We start from the raw sequence: 21,320 nt of genomic DNA, 5'->3' as shown, positions 1-21,320 counted from the left end.
TGCCTCTGCAATCTGCACAAGTCCCACAGCTCTGCTGGAGCTTGCGCGCAGCTCTGGAGCTCATGCTTCATGAAGCACCCAGAAATAGAGAGTAGTACTCAAAGACAGTTCACCCAGTGATTCACAGCCCAGAAAACAAGCTTTGTAATATGAGGCTTCAAGAGCTCAAACTGTTTTGTTTGTGCAGCGCAAGGCAGAGATAATTTGTTTTAGATCCCTACATATGGAAAAGAAACCGGTGAGAGACCAGACTTTGCTGACAAAGGCATAAGAAGATCACATGGATGAAAACTGGGGTTAGACATTCAGCTTCAAAATAAGACATTGTTTCCTACTGTGAAGATAATGAACCATGAAATGCTTCATTGCAGCTCCAGGGATGAATCCTTTAGCCAGAGCTCAGCTCGGGTCAAGCTCAGTGCTAATGGGACCCCCTTCCAGCTCTGAAATCGATGAAGCTGCTCTGTATCTCTCCCTTCCCTGGCCATGGGCTGAACCCAAACTCCTTCATTCTTCAGATCTGCATTAAGACACTGATGATTTATCGCACTTTGCACCAGTTCCCTCTAAGGTCAGGGATAGTTTGGTATCTCCCTGAAGTACTAGCGATTGCTCAGAGCTCCAATCGGCACCAGCTGCAAGGATAAAAGTCCTAAGGTAACAAAGCCTTCCCCTTTGCCAGGGCCAAGCCACTAGTTCTTGCTCATATTGATCAGGGCCAAACCAGCTGCCACATCTGGAGACAAAAGGATTTCTCCATAGCTCAGTAGGGAGGGTTTCATCATTGACACAAATTTAGAAGTTTATGACATACAGGAGACCAGGCTATGTTCTCTTACAGTGTGAAACGCCGAAGACACGAGGGCAGTCACAGTCAAATTTCCCCATAACACTAACACGGCCCGGGGCTTCATTCAGTACACTTACCCCGTGGCCTTCAGCGTAGTATCTTCCATGTGCTCTGCAGCCAAATAACTGACCTTCTCCAGATTCTTCTGTTGCAAAAGCAACAAAATCCATCAAGTAGGAAAAGAGTAAATTCCTCTGAATTTTTCCTAACACGTTAAAGGCTTTATCAAAGCAGAACCATCTGCTAAAGGAGACCTCTGTTCATTAAGGCATTTGAATAGAGAGAGTTGAAGTAGGGAGAAGACCATATTTGCCCTTGTCCAAAAATCCCAGGGTCCTTCTTTATCATAATCCCCAAGGAATCCCAGGACATCGTTTGCTGTTGGCTAAATGAACATCTGAGGTCCAATTTTCTAACACTGCTTTAGAAGAAACAAAACTGGAAAAATAAAAATAACCAGTGTTATCTGGTCTCCCCACTGCCAATGAATAAATGGAAAGTGAAGTTTGCAAAAAGCAGATTTAACACATTGGAATCAGGATGGGAAAAATCTCTTGTTACTCACAAAGAACAAAATCGTTCAGCAAACAGAGTCCACAAAATGTTATTTATTTTTTGCATTAAACCCAGGCAGAATACTAGCTGGGCTATATAAAAGCATTCCTAATAAAACATTGGTTTTCATACTCTCTACTGGCAAAACGTGGAGAATTTTATTACCCACTGTGCAAGGCACATGATGGAAGAGCATGCTCCTCCCAACATTAAGTGCATTGAGTTTTAACTCATCACAGGAATAGCTAATCTTACTGTACCTCAGCACGACCAGCTCTAAAGACAAGGACAACAGCCTATCTGTAAGAACAATGAGGGCAGCAGAAGTACAACAATAATTCTGACATCTGAGTATCAGAAAGGCACTGCACATATTACCTTCTGTAAAGAGGGCCAGTATTTCCTGGGACAACATTAGATGAATTTAATATGGGAAAATTCTGAAATAATGAGTATGAAGTAAGAGAACAAACTCAGCAAAGCACTGTTTATGTCATATCAGGACAATTATGAGTGGGAAAGCAAATTGATTTCTTTTTTGCACTGATATTTTTGGTAACAGTTGAATTCTGCAACCATGCATGTGTTCACAAATACTCCTGTTGCTGCCTGTAGATTTTAATAGCTAAAAATCTCTAATTGTTACCTTCAAGTAATATTCTTTACTCTTCACATCCTAAAGACTCATGAAAACACCCAATAACCTCCTGCTATATGGTTAATTGCTGCTCTTTAATAGCTTGCTGTCTCCCATTAGTCAGCACGCATTGATTAATCCACACTGCAAAACAATCTCAGCAGACCACTTTATATTAAACAAATATATTGTAAAAGATTAGGAGCCTCAGCATTTTGTGCCTGCCCTTCTCTATCCCACAGCTCTGCCTTTCAGTCTCAGTCTACCAGCTGGAACTTGAATTCTCAATTAGATACGTAGTGCTGTCTGACAACTGCTGTGCATCCTCTCTGAATAAGTACAACACGATAATCATCATTTCCACTTCTACAGAACCAACTTCATTCCAAAGGGACCCAGTGCATCTCAAGAAAAAACACACAAAACATACAGGGGATTAAGCTGATGAGAAATCAACAGCTTCAAACTGTGACACTTATCCAGCTCTGCAGCAAAGTACTAATCGAGTTAGTTGTTCAAAGGAACTCCTGTCCTGCCTGCCTGAACGTACAAAAGGGAGGTTACAGACACTGTGATCGAGTCCATGGAAACACCATGTCCTTTTGCACACTCCAGGGTCAAGGCATGCTATAATGTTTCACACCTCCAAGACCAAAATAAGCTTTCTGAAACCTCCCATGGCATGCAAGAGTCCTAACCAACCCTACAGCACAACGGATGGAGAGATGCTGTGAGCATGTACAGAGGAAAGTACAGCTCCTGCTGTGTTCCTTCTGCTCTGTGTGTAACCATGTCACTGACCATCAAATTATGTTGTTCAGAAAACAAAATGCAGGCACTTAGAGATGGCACCTTTTCTGCCTCCAGTCTGATCTGTCCACTCATTCTCTCAAATATTTCTCTTATGAATGGGGAGATCACCCCATACGCATACAACACGAAATACAAATTATTCTTCCCAGTTCAGCACAGATACCAAGCAGCTAGGATGACTGCCTTTACTGGGAAAAAACAGTGCAACCTGTTCCTTATCACTCTGAGTCACAAGTAACCGAAACACCTCAGATCTTGTCTTTTCAGGTTGGAGAGTGAAAGGAAATTAGGAAATGTGAATGGACACAACATGCAAGTCGCCAAGTCATCCTGCCTTTGCTATCAGGGCAAAATCACTTGACTGTCATGAACTCATCTCATTCCTCTGAAAACATCAATCGGCATCCAGTGTGCAGTAATTTTTTACTTCTACGGAAGGCGATTTAGGAACTTTATTTAAAACTATCACGTCCAAGATGGCCTTTGAAAAAAGCAGATCTCCTATTAGTATCCAGGGAATTGAACAGGGCGGAGTGAAGTATCTGATGCTGGGGATTTTATGGTTAATTGGGGACCAGATTCCAGAAACAGAAAGGCCTAGCAGGCCAGCTGCTGCAGCCACCCAGCTGGCTCCAAACTCGCCATCGCCCAAGCACCGAGGGGCGTTCCACAAGGAGCTGCCTTCAGGGCGCTCACGCTTAGTATATACTGGGCAGATTCATACTGAGCGGACAAGTATCAGTTATAGATAACATTTCAAAATAAAAAATTAAAGTGGGATAAGCATTGAGATACTGGCATTGTTCAGAGACTGCAGTCACGCATGCCACGGGGAAATCCTGACAGCTGAATCCTGGAAAACAGACAGGGTAAGATAAGGCTAGTTTAGAAGCTTTTCAGTTCCCAGACTTGAAGCCAGATCAGTCCAGGGGCTGAACCTTGCAAGTACTTGTCCTTACTCAGTACAGTCCCAAATAAGACTCTCTACAAATAATCATTATTTATACCTTTTGCTCTGTCTTAAAATATATATCTAGTATTTATATCTACCCCATGAAAAACCTTGCAGAACTGCAATCCCAACTGACAATCTATCTAGAATAGAGAAAGCAGGATGGAGAAAGATTTGTAGACTGCTTTTAAGAAAGCTCTCCCTGTCAGCACTGAAAAAACCAGCAGCGAGTACAAAAGGAAAAAGAGTAGAGGGAAATAATAAATAAAATTACCAAAAACATATAAAGGGGAAGAGCAGAGTTCACTATAAGCAACTCCATGCAAGTAACTTGAAATAACACTCCTCCTGAAAAGACACAAGATAAATCACAAGGAGGAAGGCTCAAAAATCACTCTGCTGCAAAATCCGTATTAGACTTGTGATGTGCTATAACGGTAGCTTCCCTTTTAATGAAGCTTTAAGATATGCACAAAATCGTATCAGCATACACTCTTGCTTGTGAATTTTATTAGCTTCTGTTCTTTCATGTCCGACTCTTTAATTTCGTGAAAAAAGTATAAAACAAATTGGAGAATTTCTTTTGGAAAACTCACACAGATTATCCCCTCCAACGCCTAAGCAACTTAGCGACCGAGGCACATGTTCACATGTTCTTGTGTCCAGCAAAAGTCACCACCTCCTCCCTTTTCCTTTTAAGTTTCTTTCCATCTTCCTTTCTAAAATGCTAACTGCATGTTCTCTTCTACTCGACAGGACACGGTTAAGGAACTTGACTCATTTGGGGTCAAACTCCTGCCCTTCTCTATCGCTTTCCTGCCCAAGCTCCACACTTCAACTACCTCCCATGTGCTGTTTCGCTGCGGGAGTCCAGGGATAGGAGGGACATGTGGATTCTTCCTTATATAGTGAATGAGGCAAATATTAACATGAAAGGAGCAGTCGACATTTGACCGCTACCCCCTTAACGTCTGTTGGAAAAGCAAACCAAAAGCATCATCTGGATGCAAACATACGTGGCAGCAAAGCATCAGAGACATGACTCTCTCAAGGACACAAACATAACCATTCGCAATTCACCTTTTAAGACAGAACCAGTTTTAATTTTAAAAAGGAAGTAAATAGTAGATTATAACTTTCTCTACCTATAAGCCTTAAAAAGCCCACAAGGTAACAGAAATTAAGCTTTCTCACCCTCTGCCTGCTCGTCTCCTGAGCAGCGTTCATCTCAAAGGCTCAGCCCACATCCTTCACCTGGAGGTGCTCAGCACTGAAGTTCTAGAATAGGTTTCTAAACAAGCTTCTTTTAATGCAAATCCCACACGGCAAAGCAAATGTTTTCCACAAACATACTCTATGACTTAATCTAAGAAGGGATTATAAGATTTTACTCTAATCTCATCCTTTATTTCACAGTGCAATCCTTTTGCTCTTATGCCAGGGAAGTTTTATATCAGTTGCCACATCTTTAAAAAAAAAAAAGATAATAATAATACAGGTGTTTCATTCCATGTTCACAGAATTAAAAAAAAAAAAAAAAAAAAAAAAAAAAAGGAGAATGAACATGTCTTAGCCTGCACAGGCTATTTCAATGAACCTCATGTGATAGTAGCCAGACAAAGGTATCACTTGTGTGGTCTTGTTGCACCTAGTAGAATGGCAATAGGAATAGAAAATACAACTCACTTTTCCTAACCGAGCCTGCCATTTTCTCCTTCTGTTAGTCTCCCACAACCTCTACCCATGGAAAGATCTGTCAAAGTATTAAATAAAAGTGGAATACAATAAAAACAGTCACAGGGATCACTCACTCTTTCCCACCCACAATGCCTTTGCATTACCTACAGGAGAAGGCTACCACAATGCACGTTTTGCACCTACTGCACACACAGGAATGGAGCAGCGCTGGAAAAATACCCCCCACAGGCTCCCTGTGAAAGAGCATGCCTAAGCAGAGCTCACCTTAAACTCCATTGCAGAGAGAAGCAAGGACTGAACAAACCAACGCGCTTATTCTCCCTGTTTGTGTAACTGGCTTTTGTATAGAACAAAAAGGTTATTCATAACCCAGAGATTTTGGGTGCATGTGTTTCTAAAGGCAGAGAAGGAAATCTGTTTTCACACGGAAGCAGGATGAAAGCCTTACATTTCTTTAGCAAGAAACAAATATTAATAATTTGGCCAACAGGCCAGTTACTCCTAACTAAAGTTTAATATTTTTTTGAATAATCATGCTTAAGTGTATAAGTACTTTCCTTCCATAGCTATAGAACAGACACACATAGCTACAGACAGAGACACATTCAGCCCCAGAAAAGCTGAGAAAGACACATTTCACGGGACGCTGTGAATGCACTAAGTGATGGAAACTCAAATCCTGCAACTCCTACTTCTCCTGGGAAAATTTATGGGGGGTGGAGGTGAGGGGGAGGATGCTGCAGAGCTTATGAAGTTCAAACATTTGCTGAACAGTGTCTTCCAAAAATTAGATCCCTGACCTTCAGAAAAATGTCTAAATGCACTTGCTGCTTATACAGAAAAACAAAAATTAAAGCAAAAGCAAGGTCTGCAATCAGCTAGTCTGGAAACATTACAACACTAAGTAAACAGGTGCTTCACTATAAAAAATAGCTTCCTCTAATTTCAGATTCATGTCTTAGAGTAACTTGCCCAAATACAATTTCAAACCTCTGAGAAAGTTATGGAGCTGGTACTGCAGCTCTGTAAAACTTGTCTCATTGAATCAAGCTTCCTTGCCACATGCTTTAACGGGTTTTAATTTTCTGCAGCAATTTCTACAAGGTGAAGAGTAACCAGTTAAAAACCCTGGAAACCATCATTTTCTATTTTAATAGCTGAACACTTCCCACACTGTCCTGCCTAAATGAGCTTCCTTTCTTCTTGTGCAATCCTTGATTGTACAAAAGGAGACTTGATTTTCTTCAGAAATAGCCCATTTAATACCAATGCACACGGATTTATAGATTTATAAAGTCATAATGAACTGTTTGATTAGGCTAACCTATTACATAACGCAGGCAGCAGTGTCACAGCTGGTAATTTCTGGACTGTTCTCCAACATTTTGCTAAGCTACAGTGACCCTTCCAGAAACACATACTTTTTTTCTTTTACAAGCTCCAGCTGATCAGGAAGCTATGCTACCACTATGTTATTTCAGCAGTGAAATACACTTACTGTTAAAAATGCACACCTTGCCCGTTCCAGCCTCAGCCCCTGGATTTTGTTATACCATTTTTCTTCTATAAAGTCTGCTGCCACCAAAAATCCACCTGCCTTGGTTACATTACTCACATTGAACGTCTTCAATCTCTCAAGAGAACAGGCCATGTAATTTCTTTACCCCTCTCTTCTAATCCTTCCCAACTGATTAACCATTTTCTAATAGTGGTATAAATGCAGCCAACATATTCCACTAAGCCCTGAATTGTGACCTGTCTCTTATTCTTCATTAATGACCAGCAGGAGACTGTAGCATTTAGTGACCAAAAATCTGACATTCTTTGCTGCAACCCATTGCTATTACAAAATGGAAATGTCTGCAAAAACACAGTACCTGATGCTGTAAGTAGATCAACCGGTTTTAAGATACATGCATGGGTATTTCTTACTAAAAACAAAACCTAGAAACAGTAAAAAACCCACAGAATTTCCTTTGGCTTAACAGCTATAGAAAAATTTCACATTAATATAACTACTAGTTTCTAACACTCACTAGTTCATCAAGAGAAAAAGCTTTAGGCCTTCGGAATTGACGGAGAATAAATGAAAAGGGGGGGAGATCCCAAGGTAATATTAATAGGGGGCATTATTTGTACCATAATCTATGAAGACATTTTGAAGGGTTGTAAAGCTGAGCTACAGCAACTGACAGAAGATGTAATTATACAAGCAGCTGCATTCCAAATTTTGCCCGGATTTGCAATTTCCTGCAATTAGAGAGGAATGTATGCATCTCCATCTTATGCATTTTAAGCAAGACGTTCACTATTTGGATGCTAGCTCCCAGACGCACCTATTGTTATATTTCAAAACGAATTGAAAGGGAAACCACAGAGAGGCAATGTACCTATTTTATCTGGAAATAGAAGGTCATCTTTTAACTGCGGAGGAGTCCTCTGAGGAGAAACTAAAAAATATAGTTTTAATACCAGGAATACACATAGCAGCATCCAATGAGAACAGCCACAAATAGTCTGGTAGGGCACTTCTGTCATGTGCTTCTTTTAATTATACACTGAATTATACACTGGAAAGGACTTGGTAAGCCTTCAGAATGGCATCCAAGCTGTTCTCCAATGGAGAGCTTTAAGACGGTAAGGAAGCAGGGTAAAGGAAATTTAAAATTTCACTAAAGCATTTGAGTAAGATGATTTCATAGGAATGACCTGATCTTGTATGAATGGTGATCACATTTTTGTTGACTTTTTTTTTTTAAAAGATAAACAAATCAATTTTTATTTAGAATCATTTATCTAAATACCACAGTGATAGATTGGAGTCAAGAAAATCAGACAACCTTAAAGCAAAAAAAAAAGGATACAGCATTAAGGAAACAAGGAAAGAATGACATGAAGATTTTTCAGGGTCTTTGCCAGAAAAATGCAAAGTATATTTGCAAATACTAATTTGAAACACAAAACATTTGATGGAGCACATCGCCACTGATTGCTGAGCGTACAAATGTCCATCAAAGGGGAAATTAATTCCCCTTGAGCCCAAAGAAACTGTGACTGTGTGGGCAGAAGTGCTGACAGTAGGGGCATTGCCCAGCTCTGCTCCTGGGATGGAGTTGCATAGGATGTACCACAGTGCGTGTCTCTGCGCTTGAAGAGAAGTACAAAGCACCAGGTGCTTCAGGGATGGTCTTTGGGCTGGACTGGTGAAGGACCTACCTGAGGCAACCACCCCAGAATGAAAGCAGCTATGCTGAAATCCTCACGAGATACACACGTCTCTCACCACCAAGCTAAGAAGAAATTTCATGTCTTATGGATATTTTCTGAACTATTTGTTCCTGAGTTTTTGGCAGGAGTAATTTGCTTAACTGGTGTTTAACTTCAAAGGAGAACAGTTGAGTCTAACAAATTCCCCCAAAAACCTAGAAGGGAGTCAAAAATGTAGTGTGATTATTATATTAGAGCAATTCTGCATGGGCAGAACCAGCCAGGGACAAATCACAAAACACTGAACGGTCTTCGAAGAAATCACCAGTTTCTGCCTCACTTCTGTTCATCTAAAGAGAATCCCAGAGATCCAAGCACAAGAAAAGCAGACACAAAGCATCAGCACAAGTGTTCAAGAAGATGGCCAGAATCACTGCGGCGCTCTGGAGCCAGGACTTCATCTAAACCTCTTTAGCTGCTTCCCAAGAAGGTAGGTAAGCCCACCACCAGGTAACAACGCCGCTGCCCGTGGGAAGGTATGATGCTCCAGACAGGAGCATCAAACCTGCAGACACCTTATCACCAGCTACAGGGAGACACAGTTCACACTTGTAAAAATCCCATATGCCACACAATTCTGAATGCACAGCACATGGAATAAGAGATAAACATCTATTTCCTTTTCCAAATTTTAAATCTGCAGTATTTTACAATAACCAAAAAAATCCAGTCTAACAGCCCAGCCTTTCATAGCACATTTCTTTTTAACTACAGTTTTAAGCTATCTTTAGACTTTTTTTAGATTTTGTAATTCAATTAAGAGATCACAAAAATTAACATAGTAATAGTCGCACTGAAAATTCATTATAGGAAAACCACAGTATGTCAGTGTAAGTAATTTAGACATTTGCAAAAAGGCTGTGCTGCTACTTTGAAAAAGATCCTGACAACCACGAATTACAAAAGATGACGACAGACAAGTACTGTTTCATATAATAAACTGCTCACTTATTTTTCAATTTATTCTTCCAAATTTTTATCTTGGGCAGCAGAGACAAACACCGACGATACGAGATATCCTCTCAGATCTAAGTGACTTCCAGAGGTCTGGAGGGCGCTGCTTCGTTTTAAGCAGAGCTCTACCACTCTGTGAAACATAAACGTAGCCACTTGAGAAAACAAAGTGTTGTTTATGATGTGCTCTTCTCTGTATTATCCTGCTTTGGGAGAGCAGAATGTGAAACAACAAATTCAAGCAATGTCCATGTATGTGGGGCTAAAAGAGAAATGTTTACATAAATGAATCCTCGAATAGACAGACAAGAGGAAGGTATTACCACCTAGTAGTTCAGATGTGCAGAAAATGGCCTTCCTTGCACAAAAATTGCAAAGAAAATGAAAACGTGGCTTTTTAGGGGTTACCTCAAACTAGAAACATTTCCATTAGAAAGTCTCCCCAGTCACCTCCAGGGGCCTCAGACTTTGCACCACCACTGCAGAACCACCACCTTGGCAACTGCACCCAGCCTTGTGCATCCTCATCTCTGCTTTTGGGGGAGCGGCAGTGCATCAGGGGAGGTAAAGCGCACTTCGGCAGTCCAGCCTAAACATAACGATGGCATGAGGCAAATGAACTTCAGCTCCCAGGTAGCGATTTGTCTACACAAAACATTTTCAGAGTTTCAGTGAAAGAGTGGACATCTTCTAAAGTCACAACTGTAAAAAAAAGCATTTAGTCAAAAGCAGTTTCTCATATTAACTAACAGTTTTGATGGTGAATGTCAGCTGTAGGTGGATGTGAAGTCGCTTGAATGGCCATCTTGACTCTTGCAGCAGTCAAAGGCTGAGCCCTACAGCCAGCCTGCCAAGGGGGAAAAAAAAAATCTCATAGTTCCCTTACAATTTTGAGAGTACTGATAAGATGAAGTGTTAGAAGTAGTGAATTCTGAGCTCAGAAGTATATTAAACCTTTATTTGGATGCACTTCTGGCTGAGAAGAAAAGATTTGACAATATTAAATAATAGATTTATGTCAATTCTTCTACAAGCGTAAGTGACAAAGATGCAGAAATAAGTTGGTTGCTTTTTTCTCTTATGATCAAGTACCCTCAGTTTCAGAGCAGATGGCTGGGAGAACAAGGCCACACAAAAATACACCATGGTTTTAAGAAAAAAGGCAACTAAAAGTTAATCTTTGAATGCAGGAATGCAAACAGCCTTTTTTCCAAAAGCACCAGGCACTTATCAACTCATACAAAGCCCAAGGAATACTGCAAAGTACCCAACATTTGTAACTCCTGCTCTTGGAGGAGGAACCCCTCCAAGGGTCTGCATGGAGCTGTAAAACAAGCCAGATGGCTGTCTGGAAGTTACTGTCCTAAAAGCCCACTCTGAAAGGCTCAGTAAAACACTCTAATAGTGCTTTGAGTAGAGCTGCTCTAAAATACTGCCCCTGGCTACAGCGTTTAATAGGTTCTCTGTCAGCCAGGAGCTCGCTGTGTCTCCAGGATACTGCCCACGTGGAGGATGGCATTTGTTACTGTGGCTCACCACCAGCTAGAGAGGCTTGACTTCAGAAATTCCATAAACAACTCGGTGGTCCCAGGTACCATCAAATCCCCACCCGCCAGCCTCCAACCTTTTCACGTTCAAAGGATAAAGGCAGTGCTGGGACCTGCGATCTTACAGAGCTTGCACATCTGCACGTTAGGAATACCTACCGGCATTCCTAATCTTTGTCCATGTTTTATGTGTTTTACCTGTGAAAACTAAGTACTACACTTATTTCTTAAAAATGCACTAAAACATTTACAATGGCTACAAAACATGTTCTCTCCTAGGAATGGGCTTTTTTACAGTTTATTGTTAAATAAAGCTCATCTAAAATTTATTGAAGTATAATTTTTCAGCTGCATTTACTGCCTGTTTTCATTGACGTGGTTGGCATCCAACATCTTGGCAAATAATATGAGTAAAATATTTACACTGGTTATTGATTATATCTTAACAGATCCTGTCACCTGAGCAAACATTCTGCATTTCTGCAAAGGAGAGGAAAACCACATCTTTTTGGGAAGCATGAAAAAACTTTCACCCACGCTCACTTCAAAACGCAGAGTTCTGTGCACAACACAGAACACAGCACTCCAGTTTTTAATGTTTCTCTTTTCCCTGAGGAGCTGAAGCTTTTCAGAAGATATGAGCCCCATGAAAAATGTCAGGCTGGATAATTTATTTTCGGTTACAGTTTTTGTATGTTTTTTAAATCGGTTTGCTGATTTAGCAACTGGTACATAGACTCCCTCTCTCACGCACTTCAGCGCTCTTTCAGTAATCTGCACAGCAAGTTGCATCTGCAAACAAAGAATACTTAACTTTTTCATCCCCTGGTATGCTGCAAACTTAGCACTGACTATTCAAGCTTGACCAACTTGTCAGAAGCGAGCCAGATTCTTCCAAAAAACCTCCCGACTCTGCTTATCTACAGTAACTTTCCATGTGCTTTTACAAGCCAGACTTAAACCAGGCTAACTACAGGCTTGAGGTCTAATGAAAAAGACATCTCTGCTTGACCCAGGACAAATGTCAGGTTCTGCTGTTAAGAAGGGAAACGATGCATGCAGAGGGCATCTTATCCTCTGACCAAGGCAGGAGAGCACCTGCCTTCCAGGCACAATTGCCTAGATCTCCACTCCATGCTCTACGGACACTTCCCAAAAGTTAGCAACCTCGGATCTCCTGCTGGGAATATTGATAAACAAGTGACACATAAACCAATGTAACAAAATATACAAACAAAAAGTGAATGCAAACTGTAGGATCTTACTTCCTACTGCTTAACGCAGAACCATGCTTTCGAGTAACCTAAATTTGCAGTGCCACCAATAGCAAATATAATCTGGCATTTAACTAAGTAAGAACTACACATAAAATCCATTAGCCCTGTCCCTCTTTGCCATCCCCCTGTCCACGGCCTCCATCGCTCCCTTTGATGGATGTTTCTGTTCATCTCACCGGGTTTCCACCCCCACACCCAGACATCTGGGCCCAGCCAACCATGCATTTCCAAAAACTGCTCTTGTGGCCTTGCTAGTTCTTCAATTTCTTTTTGCATGAAAAGCTCCACTGACAGCTGCTCGGTGCTCCAGATGGAGGGTTTCAGACACAAAGTGGAACACAGACATGCAGGGGGAAGGGAAAGGGAAAGGGGAAGGCGAAAGAGAAGGGGGAATGAGGTTATATAAGGAGATATGCTAACACGCTTTGAAATTCAAACTAGCTTCTTCCTCCTGCCCAATGAAATGCACCACCAGACTATTCCCCACTGCTCCACCACTTCCTGCACCCCAGATAGCTTGGATAATTAACTACTCGCTCTACTAATATCTTCAGAATATCAGCAGAAAGCCCTGAGAACTAGAATAAACAGCAGAAATAGCAAAGATGAAACGGGAACAGTTTGCTTAAAAAAAAAAAAAAACAAGTCGCTCTTGACAAACCTTGAGAGAGTTCTCCAGTGAGAGCTCAGCTGCAGCTTTGCCCCAAGCCCTGCGTTTGAGGCAGCAGAAACACAACCCAGCCCGGCACCAGCAGCGGTAGAGGGAACACTGCGCACCACGCGTTCAGCCCAAGGCCCATCAGCGCTACCCACTGTTCTTGCAAGGGGGAAGAAAAATGAGCCTTTGTAAGATATTTCACTCATGCACATACATACACTGCACCTTCCTTTATTTTCAAGCAAGTTAGATCTGATCCTAAACCACTGAAGTCCTCACGACACAGCACAGTCACTAAGCGTAGGCAACAGCTACTAGGGAGCTACCTGGTCTTCTGTCCCTCACAGCTCTCATCCCCCCTCTTCCAAATCATTACAGAAAAACACTGGAAATGCAACTATTTTAGTAGATAAAATTCAACACAACTTTAGTTAAAAAAAAAAAAAAAAAAGGCAACACCAAAAAAATGGAGGACTATGTTTCAGCATTAGCCTCTGGAACAGCTTCCCTACTTCAAATAATGAAGTGTTAAATCAAAGTGCATCAAAAACCACTCAGTCTTTTATAAAGGTAAGATCCTTTAGGAAAAAAAAAAATCTCCTTTTTTTTTTTTAGACTTTACAAGGTCTTGAGCAGTGTGCAGTGATGAGGTGGCAGTGGCATAAAGTTCTGAGTGAACCAGAGTACTACATCAGATGGAGTAAAATCCTGTTTGCTTTTTTAATCCCTTCCATTCCCACTTGATCAGGCATCCCAGGTGATTTCTACTGCCACCACTGACCATACTCCGTGCCTCTCCTATAACTCCCCTCTCCCCCACCTGTGTGAAAAACAAGAGATCCTGGTCCCATAGAGGTTCAGCCCCTCCTCAACATCCTAAGAATCACAAGGGCATCTCTTCTTTTCTTCTGAAACTCCCACCTCTATCAAGGCTGGACATGCAACAGTTTGTGGAGGCTGAGAGTTGCAGTATTCTCATGAATCCAGAAGCAGGGACAGGAACCGAGACACTGAATTCAGCTACAGCTGTTTAAGTACCAGCATATCCCCAGTTTACTCAATACATAATTTTCTCCTTCAGAAGACCATAGTACCAGTGATACCGGTTTAGGGCAGATGGTTGAGCTCTCTGCACTTTCTCTCCTGATGCCCGTACTGCCAAGACACTCCCTCGAAAAACACACAAAAGATCACAATACCTCTTTCCTAGTTTGAGAAAGTTCTCAAATCTGAAGAGCTATAGAGAATCAAGAGACTTTTGGCTGGTACTTCCACCTTCAACGCACATCCCTTACTAAAATACTCTTTACATACTTTAAAAATAATATAAGAAAGAAAAAAAAAGCATTTTGAAAAAACCCAGGGATGTGGAAAGAGATATGGGAAGTTGTTCATGAGCTACCAAAACCAGACAGCAGTCAACAACTATGGCTCTTTGCATCAAACATTGCCTGATCAGAAAAGAAAATACAGAAACAAAGGCAAAAACAAAGAAAAACATGCAGGCTTCAATGCACTATTCCTCTGATTAAGTAGTTCTGACATGAAGCAGGATTGTAACCTCTTAAATCTCACAACTCTCAGTGCTTGAACACAACACAAACCAAGCATGCAACCACAGCTGTCAATACTGCTGGAGAGGACTCCAGCTTAATGTGAAGGGAGCATGTTCAAGCTCAGATTAATGGATCTGCTCTTTCTGGGCCATGCTTCAGAGACTGACATATGAGCCCACCCAACATATCACCACTTGTTTTTAAATGCCAGCGAAGACAGAGAATCCCCAGTTACAACATCCCATGCTTTGACAAGAGCTCAGCAGGGCACGAGCATTTATGTGACTAAAACTAAAGAAAGCATCATTTCGAGTCAAATACTCTCTGCATTCCAGGCTGTGGTTGCTGAATGTTTAACACAGTCTGAAATCAAAACCTGTCTCAAATAGAGTAAATAATAAATGAAATACTCAGAAAAGAAAAAAAACAAACAACAAGTTCTCTTGGAACTAGATATCTTCTTATACACTTGAGAATGTTTCTGAGCAGGGAAATATTTTTAAAGCTTAACCATTTCATTCAACTTTTTGATCATCTACAAATCCCCAAAATGTCACCATAGAAAAATAAGTATTTGCTCTGTACCAAATGGAAAAGAACAAAAAAATAACAACAAAAAAAGCCCAGTATTCAGATCACTCCTCTGCCAATACAGGTATGTCACATGCCTCCTCTCCTCCAAGATACTGAACACATTACTGCCTATAAATGGATATCAGTAAAAATGTCACATTAATCAGGGTTTCACAAATCACCCAATTCCCACGGCAACATTTAGTTGTCTGCTAGTTGATGTCCCTAAAATGGGAAATGATTTCAGGGTCATTCCAGCACACAATCAAAGAGCGAGCTCTCCAGTGTGATAACCCTCTACTCCAGCGCAAGGAGCCCTAACATAGTTAAATGTTCCTTGTTTAGAAATCCTTTCACAGCTTCAGTCACCATCATTTCCCCTTCCTATGCCTTTTCCAGTTCAACTACATCTCTTTTTTTGAGTTAGGACAGGGAACAGAACTGCATAAAACATTCCAGGTGCAGCAAAGTATATTTCCAGCTTTGTTTTCTTCTGCTTTCCTAACAGCTCTTAGGATTCAATTTGCTATTTTTGACCACTGACTTTTCCACAGAACTATCATTAAAACCCAAAAGCTCATTCCCATGCCATGACAACTGGTTCATGAAAAATATGTACGTACAATTAGGATTCCCCTTTCACATGCGTTTTCTTAGATGCATCTCCATGCAGTTTTATCTGCTCTTTTACCACTTAGCTTCTCAGCACCACAAAGGCCCTCAACAATCCTTTGCTGCTGTGCTGTACATTTACTATCAGTGATGTAGTTTCATCTGTCAACCTGAGCATCTCACTATCCACCTACCCTTCTCCAGACTAGCTATACCGATGTTGAACAGCACAAGCGTGCAGGGCTCCACTGGTGACCACCGCCTACCCTGCAAAATGATCACAAACCCCTGCTCTTTGCTCCCTACTTCCTGATCTGTTGGCTGCTCTAGGGAAAAAGGAAAGACAGCCACATGGACAGTTTATTTTTGCTGAGAATCTTTTCAGGGACTTTATCAACTGTTATTTGTAAATCCAAGTAAACTACGTCAATCCAACCTCCCTTGAAGGAACCAGTGAGCATGTGGGCAAAGAGCTCCAACAGATTTTTGGATCATGATTCCTCTTTGGAAAAACCGTGCTGCCTCTTTCACAACATACCACATTTAATCGTGTGTCCTCAGTTCTGTTCTTCAAAATAGCTTCTACTCAGTTGCCTAGTACAGGCATCAGGCCTACCAGTAACAACAGAAATAATTACTCTGTGGATTATCACGTGTTTTTTGTGAAGTACAAGGTAATGGGCACAAGAGCTATAACAAACTGTTCTGTCCCTCATATGGGCATGCTTGCGAGAGTCAAGATAATTTCCAGATGTCTCAATATCTCCAGATATGAAGTTAGAGATAATGACTGCTTTAGCTACTAGCATATCTTTTCTTTGTTTGCCTAAAGAGAGAATATAGAAGGAAAGATTCGATAAGTGTATTTCTCCAGGGAAGAGACTGAAGGGGGTAGAAACATACAATTGAGAGAAGAGTCTGCATTCAGAAAGCATCCTGACTGTGGGGAAAAAGACCGACTACAGGCAGAAAGCATCACATAAGCAGCACTACTGATAGAGGTAAGGGTTGATATAAAAAGGACTGATGGAGAGTCATCTGACCTCCAGCATTCCAAAAAATGCTGCTATGTAGCATTACAAAATGATTCTGTTCTGTGGGATGTAGAAGAAAAGGCATTTGTGATAAACCACCCTTTTAACAACACACTAAGATGCACTCCATTTGTTTTCCACAGTTACTCTATGACATTCACTGAATTTCAGAAACATTGGAACTTGACCAGCCATCATTCAAATCTAAATAATGCATCTATTTCAATGCACAATGAAGATTTTCTTGGTTATTCTTTTTGGATTTCATTCCCTGATTTATGCATAAAAAGTTACAGCGTTATTATTATTTAATATTATGCCTAATATTTAACGGCACTTATACTGCTATGTATAAAAGGAGTCACAGCATATCTTGCTTTAGAAATCATGCATTGAAAATTTTATTTTTAGAATTCAAAATACCATTTGTTCTGCTATGTTCATGCCAGTCCTCCTGTAAGAGCAGTCAAATCAGATCATACTAGAGACTTGTCTAAGCCAGTATCCCATTGCTGACAGTGACCAACAGCAAGTGCCTAAAGAGTACAAGACCAAGGCAAATACACTGAGATACTTCCTCAGAATAATCCCCCAACCTGCAACAATTTGTAGCCCTGCAACTTCCTAAGCTTGTAATTCTTATCTGTATATTTAATAGTTCTTGATGGATTTCTTCTTCCAAGAATTTGTCAAACATATTTTGAACCCATGTAAGCTGTTTATACCCACAGTGTCCTCTGGGAAGAAGTTCTGCACACTCTGTGAAGCAGCAGCTCCTTTTGCCTGTCTGAAACCTATTCCAGCTCATCCCTTGTTCTTAAGCTGGAAGAGAGAGTAATCAGCTGTTCTCCACACACTTTTTCCATGCCAGACCCTTCAGAACTCCTGGGCAAATGCCTCCTGATCTGACAACCTGCTATTGCTCATTTGTTCAACTCAACTATAATCCTATCTATCAACACTTTAATCTAAGAGACACCCAAAGAAAAATTAACTCTCCCGAAATACCATAGGTACAAAATATTGATGTAGAGATCTTTTAGTTACTGTCTGCCCCAGCTGCTCATTTCACCTCTCGATCATCCACTGGTCCCACAGACTCTGGTACTCTTCTCTCCCCTAGAGGCATGAAAAAACTATTAGTTTTTAGGCTTGCATCTTCATCGGATCTTCTCCTCATGCCAGATTCACCTTCTACATCTACATCAACAGCTCCTTCACTATCCCCCACCGCTCTCTCTGGCTCTTTCCCTGTGTCTCCCCATCATCAGTGAATGCCACATACACTTCTTTCACAGCATCTGCTTTTCCTCAGCCAGCCCCCATCTTGCACATCTTACACTCAGTCCCTTCTCTCGCTTTGCAGGTTTCAGCTCCCTTCTTACGCCTTCCTCCCTCAGCCATTTCAAAGACTACTCACTCAGTGAAAGGTGACAAGCTCTGGCCTCTCTCCTCCTCCTTTCCCTGTGAATACTCTTTATTTTGCGCTATAAGCATTACTGATACCTCCAACCTGCTGCCTCTGTTCCTTCCAGGGGCTGCCATGATTTCCTCCTCCTCTTTGCTCTCTGCTGCAACCCCTATCCTTTGATGCCTTCTTTCCTTCCAAAAGTAGGAACACTTACTACGTTTCAGAATGCTGCCTCTCTGGGATAGATGCCTACTTTGTGTTTGAAAGAGCACCTGGCATGCTCTGGGCATAAACAGACAAGTAATTGTCGATTGACATCAAGACTGCAGCAAGGTCGATACAGAGCAGCAATAGTGAGGCTGCCCTAGGATGGGCTATAGCAACAGAATTGAGAAATACAGGATCTGAAAAGGCTTCTGTGATCAAGAAAGCCAGCTAAAACCTTACCTTCTCGTACCATGCAGACTTACGATGAGTTACAAGCTCCTGCAATTGATCATGGACAGTCATTAGATCTCTGGATAATCTGTCAATTTTCCCCACAAGACTGCCAGCCCAGTGGCAGCAGGAGTCCCCCTTTGGTAGCATGCTTTTCATCGTATGAGCATCCTGGGACTTGCACATACTTCCCTCTTCAGCCATATCATCTAATACAGTTTCCTAAAGGAAAAAATAATAAGTTACTAACCTTTTAGCACAAGCAAAAATGGATTTCCCCTTTTCCCCCCTTATCCTCCCAGTAATTTATAACTATGAATGCACTGCTGCCATCTCAGGATACAGTTGCTCCACAATTTTGAAGTTATTTTAACAGATAACCTCTTCAGTTAACTCCAATGTATTTCTAAGTTAACAAAAACATATGGTGCTAACCTACCTCATTTTAGGAAGCAAGACTCTCCTCTGCTTTTACTAAAGTATGAGTGACATTCACGAGACACAGAGATCACCTGCAGAGTCTCTGGATATGCCCCTTCCATTCACTCTCTGAGGCTGGATGCACTTTTATGGCTTTTTATAACAAGGTGATGACCAGCATGGAGATATGTGCTTATTCTGTTCAGGAGAACCCCATGTGGTATGTGGACAAAGTAAGTTTGCACCCACAGGACAACTTGTGTCCAGGTAAAACTCCACAAAATGAGGAACTCCTAGAGAGTCCCAGTACTGCTGGGCAGTAGCTCCATAAGCTCTGTTTGAACCTGGATCATGCAAATGCTTCTGTAATTAATTCTGCAGCTGCTTTCTGAGATAGCAACAGTTATCTAAAATACTCAAAAAAAACCCAAAAAAACCCAAATAGGTTCCGAGTCCTCAGTCTTTGAAATACATGTACCTATGCACTATGGTGCACAGAGTATGAAGAAACACACTGTTTTCAATCCAGGATAGCATAACTAAAGCATCCAGGCACTCACATAGTATTAAATATTTATTTCCATTTTGATAAGAAAATTCGCAGAAGACATCAAATAAGAGAGGTGGCAATCTTTTCTAAGAACATGGCTAGAATTCAAAATTATCTTTATAAATTGGAGAAATGATCTGAAAGCAGCAAGAAGAAATTCAGCAGAGTTGTGCATCAAGGTCTACACATGGGTGAAGAAAAATCAAATGCATAATTACTGGCTCAGCAGCAACACTGCTGGAAGGGATGTCAAAAAACAGACAGAAGTCACCAATGTGATGATGTTAAAACAGCTCAAGTATCATTTTAGAAAGTATAAACTCAAGTCTCTGTGCAACAGAAGAGAGCTGACTGTAATGCTGAAGTACAAGTGAGGCACCTGAAGTTAAACACAAGACAAACTGGGTAGAAGATCCCATATGGGAGCAGCAACCACCATCAGAAGTTTGAAGGATGATCTACCTATAAGGATACACTAAAAGAACCACTTTCGTTTAGCCTAAAAACAAGGACTGGGAAGGCAGTGACGTGCTAACAGCCCTCACTTACGTAAAAGGCTGCTTTAAAGAGGATGGGAATCAATTTTTCGACAAAAGACATGCTATAAAACCTCCTTTCTCAGACAGCGTCAGCACTGCAAACTGTCACAAATCACTGCTGAAACAAGCAGCTTAGTGCTGACCACAGGAACGGCTTGAGATGATGCAGACATGTTCTGGACACACACTGTCTAACAGACTCCACGGAAATAACAGCGCCTGGCGTGGATAAGAGAGACTCACTCCCATGTACGTCCTGTCTAGGTGCACAGGACAGGAGGGCAGTACAGAAGGGACAGAGAAAAGCCACAGCTGGGTCTGCAGACAAGGAGAAGAGAATAAATAAAATAGCAGCATACGTTCATTACATAATTAAGAGAGTTTCTTAGTTCTTGAAGAGCAATCAAAATTATACAGAGCTTTTTTTTTTTTTGAAATTCATTAAGCGAGAGAATCTTAAAGTAGTATTTTTTTAATTTATTAGAATTACTGCACTCACTCCGGTTGCTGTAGTTATGTCAAACTCAGGCCTACGGCAATTGGTTTGTCTTCCTTTACATGTTACATTTAAGGGCCAATATACTTGCCCTTTTAAGTTAGGGACTTGAGCCACAGCCTGCCACTGAAAGCAGCAGTTGAATGCCTCCTACAGAAATAAAAGGGGGGTAATGAAGTCCCTTGCTGATTTCATGGAGTCTGTTTCATCCTCCTGTTTCGGTTTGCTTCTCTGCATCTGGCGTAGCATATGTGACTGTGCAGAAGAAAAGGGTCGGCTGAACAGTGAAGAACATGGAGAAAGAAAATACGGAAAAATGGGGGAAAGGAGGAGGAAAGGGGCTCGGGACAGTGACAGGGAACAGATCCCTGTACCTCTGACACAGGGATAAGATAAGCATAAGGCAGAGGCACACATTTCCACATGCATTAGAAATTGTCTTTTCCTCACGCATTTTCACAAAAAGAAAGCAGACTAAAATGT

At 41.2% G+C, this 21,320-nt stretch overlaps 1 protein-coding gene across 2 annotated transcripts in view; it reads right to left on the bottom strand.

The window, feature by feature from the left end:
* Positions 1–21,320, bottom strand: part of TEDC1 (tubulin epsilon and delta complex 1) — a 75,343-nt gene that overhangs the window by 2,589 nt on the left and 51,434 nt on the right. Inside the window, exon 7 of one of the 2 annotated variants that reach the window (XM_026123421.2) lies at positions 18,842–19,054. The exons of the other annotated variant lie outside the window; for it this stretch is intronic. Within the exon in view, the coding sequence (XP_025979206.2) occupies positions 18,842–19,054 (213 nt within the window). The remainder of the gene's footprint in view (positions 1–18,841; positions 19,055–21,320) is intronic. 2 annotated transcript variants of the gene reach the window in all.

This window comes from Dromaius novaehollandiae, chromosome 8 (genome assembly GCF_036370855.1).
Source record: "Dromaius novaehollandiae isolate bDroNov1 chromosome 8, bDroNov1.hap1, whole genome shotgun sequence".
Lineage (NCBI taxonomy): Eukaryota > Metazoa > Chordata > Aves > Casuariiformes > Dromaiidae > Dromaius > Dromaius novaehollandiae.
The sequence above is the reverse complement of the archived record's forward strand: the minus strand, read 5'-3'. Positions and strand labels throughout refer to the sequence as shown.